This window comes from Centroberyx gerrardi, chromosome 10 (genome assembly GCF_048128805.1).
Source record: "Centroberyx gerrardi isolate f3 chromosome 10, fCenGer3.hap1.cur.20231027, whole genome shotgun sequence".
Lineage (NCBI taxonomy): Eukaryota > Metazoa > Chordata > Actinopteri > Beryciformes > Berycidae > Centroberyx > Centroberyx gerrardi.
This window is the reverse complement of record NC_136006.1, coordinates 26,372,535-26,376,450: the sequence shown is the minus strand read 5'-3', so window position 1 is coordinate 26,376,450 and position 3,916 is coordinate 26,372,535. Positions and strand designations below refer to the sequence as shown.

Genomic DNA, 3,916 nt, shown 5'->3' with positions numbered 1-3,916 from the left:
CAGCCTACAGGCTACCTGGCTCATAGGAGCACCAGGACTATAGCAACAACACTGATAACACACACAGGTTACCCGCTCAGTCTATCTTTATGCCTCTCTGTCTCTCTCTCTCTCTCACTCAGCTACACCTACATTGGTTAAGTAATATACAGTAGCATCAACTGAGGCATGAACAGATGGCTGGTAATTATAATTCAACAACACAATTGATAGATATCAGTGTCATCAGCAAGAATAGGACAAAAAAACATGAAATAGCAAGTCAATTCACTTGTTCCATTCAATTCATTATAATGTCAATGAGGGGAGGATAAATATATTTTTCTCTCCCTCTCTCTTTTTCCATGAGTCTTTAACTTGGACTCTGTCTTTATACTCTATCTCTTTGGATAATCTCCTCACCAAGTTCTTGCTTTATCCCAGTTGCCAGATCAATCTATGCTGTAATCAATCTCAGTGTGTGGATATTTAGGACGTAGGCTATAATTTGCATCCATAACCACACAGCAGCTGGGTCTGTGCAGGCTGCGGAACACGCTGTTCCCCATTTCCCCCAAAACACCAGAGATAAACAGTGAGGAAGTCGCCTTTACAATTGCTTCTCCTGTTATCCCCACTATCTCCTTCCACCAAAATGCAGCGTGCTGGGCGATACCGTTCAGTGTTAACCAGTTACAAAAGTTGTGGTTTTATTGAAATGAGAGCCGCTTGGTGGATGGTGTGTGTGCCGAATTGAAAAGTGGCTCCTAAGCACTCGTCAAAGGTTTTAAGTCATGTTGTGCGAGGTGTGTGTTTGCTGATAAACAAGGCAGCATCAAATGTATAGATATCTGAATAGAGTTTGGCAAGGAGAACTCTCCAGAGACAGCGAGAGAAGGGCAGTGGGGAAGTAACCGACCTTAACAGGGGAGCTCCTGGTGGCTACGGGCAGCTCTCTGATCCCGCTGCCCGGGGGAGAAGCGGATATCCCGGCGGCGTACCCCTGCAGCGAGCCCCCTGCCAGGGACTGCCTGCCGCCCGCTCCCACTCCTCCTCCTCCGCTCCCTCGCAGCGGCCGCTGCTTGATACCGTCCAGGAGGCGGACCAGGAGGATGTTGGCCGGCAGGTCGTCCACCCCGCAGTCCACCAGGATGCGGCACTCCGGGCAGCGGAGCTCGTTCCGGGAGCTGACGATGTTCTCCAGGCAGCGGCGGCAGAAGGTGTGCTGGCACGGCAGCACCTTGGCCGTGGTGTCCAGGCGCTCCAGGCACACCGAGCACTCCAGCAGATCCAGCAGCGACGACGACTCGTCCATGTCGGCGGAGAGAGTGAGCATCTGGGCTTCAGTGTCGGTGGGGACGCCGCGGCGGTTGGTTTCCGTACCGTAGAAATGAACCGTGGACAGAGAACATTCTGGGAGGCGGACCGGCGGGAAGCAGCCAACGGACTCCCCACACCGGAGTCCCCGCGCGCCGAGCAGATTCTCCACTCCTCTGTTCTGTCTCTCTCTCTGACTCTCACTCCCTTCCTCTCTGTGCCTCTTGGTCTCTCTCTCTCTTCTCTGTTCTGTCGCTACCTCTCTCTCCCTCTCTCTTTTGCTGAGTGTCTCTATGACTCCCTCTCTGTGTCTACATGTCTCTCTCTCTGTTCTGTCTCATCTGTCCTGTCGCTCCCTCTCTCCATCTGTGCTTCTCTCACTCTCTCTCTCTCTCTCTCTCTCTCTCTCTCTCTCTCTCTCTCTCTCTCTCTGTCTATATGCCCCCCCCTTCGGTATCTCTATATGTCTCTCTCTCCCCCTCTCACACACACTCTCTCTCTGTCTCTCTCTCTCTCGCAGCTGTGCAAAACGCGGTGAGGTCACGCTCTCATCATCATCCGCGCGCCGATCAGAATTGCCGCGCGCGCACGCACGCACGCACAGTAAAAGAGAGAAAAGAGAGAAAGAGACATTGGCACAGGCAGGGAGAAAGAGAGCTAATGCACCGAAACACAACAGCCAAAGAGCCACTTCCACAGCCTGTCATTTATTACCAGCGAGGTTTCTCCTCTCCTCACACCTTCACACGCTGGCTAGAGAGAGAGAGAGAGAGAGAGAGAGAGGGGGGGGGGGGGGGGGGGGGGGGGGGATAGGGGACTGAGGACAGGACACAAGCGTGTAACGGTTATACTGGTTATACTAGTCAGTGTGGAAACGTTTGGGAACCCACGGCTATTTGCTGCTGTGCTTTGCGTACATGACCAGTGTAAATTGACTTAAATAGACTCTACAGCTGAATGAAGTGAACCCAATTTCAGGCTAATGGTGGAGAAGAACAGCTATGGATTATGGGAGGAAAATGTCAATTGTTTGAGCACATATCCTAAATTGTACATTGATTGCCCAAGTTGTGAATAGCCTGCGGTGAGTCATATGGAGAGCAATCACACCTAGTTTTCTCTTTCCTGAAGACGGAGGAGAGCTGAATACAAGGACCATCCATCAAAAGACCATAATGTACAGTATCAATGGACACTGGTCATATATTTTCTGAGCAATAATACAGGCCTTGTTAGACATCCTCAAGGGCATCAGTTCACTAAACACTAAGCTATGGCACAGTCCCTGTATGTACTAGCCTATCATCTGCCACCAAAGCTTCCAAAACCGGCGAAAATTAAAAGACTAAATTACTGGACAAAGTGGAGCAATGACTGATGATTGACAAGATATTATTATATAGTCAATGTGATGAATTAGATGTAGGTCACCATACTATCAGCTCAAAGGGAACACTGATCCTGAATGTGATGTTTTAAGACATGGCTTCCAAATAGTTTTCTGGTCATTTTTGCTCGATCTTTGCTCTCTATTACAATATTATAATAATACAAGCTACGAGATCAAATGTGGACTCACTATAAATACTGGTATGGCGAATGTCTCACCTTGTCATACCCAACTGGCAACCATAGACGTCCTTTCTTTTCTTCTTTTTCTTTTTTTTTTAACCTCAGCGCATCCAGTTGATAAAAGGGACTGGAGATAAATAATGGTTTCTGGCGACGACTGGTGGCCAAACTCTTTAAATCAATTAACCATGCAGCATCAAGTTATCACTTTGGTTTCTCGTGCTTTGTATCAGTAGGAGTTCATCCAAAGTCATCCTCATGTTCTACCAGTCTTCCATAATGTCCCATTAGACAAAATTGAAGAATTGTAGTAATCCTATAGTATATTTTAGTAGGATACTATACAAATATCACAGCAAAACCAGACGTCTCTTTAACAATATTATAGGAATATCATAGTGATACCATAGGGGATGAAAATACCATAAAGTACATTAAGGTCACTAAACTTACTATTGTGTACCACAAACACACCATAACTATCTACATCAATAATATAAGAATATTATAGGAGATAAAAGAAATGTCATAAAGTGTGATAAGGTCACTATAAACTCACTATAGAGTACAACAGACCCACTATAAGTCCCTATATAAATAATGTAGGAATATTATAGTGATACCATAGAAGATAGATTAGTAATCTTCTATAATGTATCATTAGACAAAATCCCTTTACAAAAAAAAACTATAGTAATCCTATGATCCTATGTAATCCTATGATACATTTAAGAAGGATGTTATACAAACATCACAGCAAAACTATAAGTCCCCAAAGAGGAAATTAAATTACCATTAAGTATGATGAGGTCACTATAAACTCACTATATACACACTATAAGTGTGTATATAGGAATTATTGGAATTTTACAGCGATTTTTCAGTGGGGTTCCAGCAATTGTGTAACTATGGAATACCATAGGTGGTAATGCTATATTTTACTTCAGGCTGTTATTGGAATACACAGATACAATGATAAAATGATACAATGATAAAAAAAAATACTAGCAGCCATGGTCTGTGTATATGTGTAAATGATATGCAAGAC

The 3,916-nt window shown here is 45.1% G+C and overlaps 1 protein-coding gene across 1 annotated transcript in view; it reads right to left on the bottom strand.

Moving 5' to 3' along the window:
- The window catches only part of LOC139918002 (E3 ubiquitin-protein ligase SH3RF3-like), an 85,640-nt gene extending 84,325 nt beyond the window's left edge, over positions 1 to 1,315 (bottom strand). Inside the window, exon 1 of the mRNA XM_078286226.1 lies at positions 899 to 1,315. Coding sequence (XP_078142352.1) covers positions 899 to 1,315 — 417 coding nt within the window. The remainder of the gene's footprint in view (positions 1 to 898) is intronic.
- Positions 1,316 to 3,916: the final 2,601 nt, after the last annotated feature.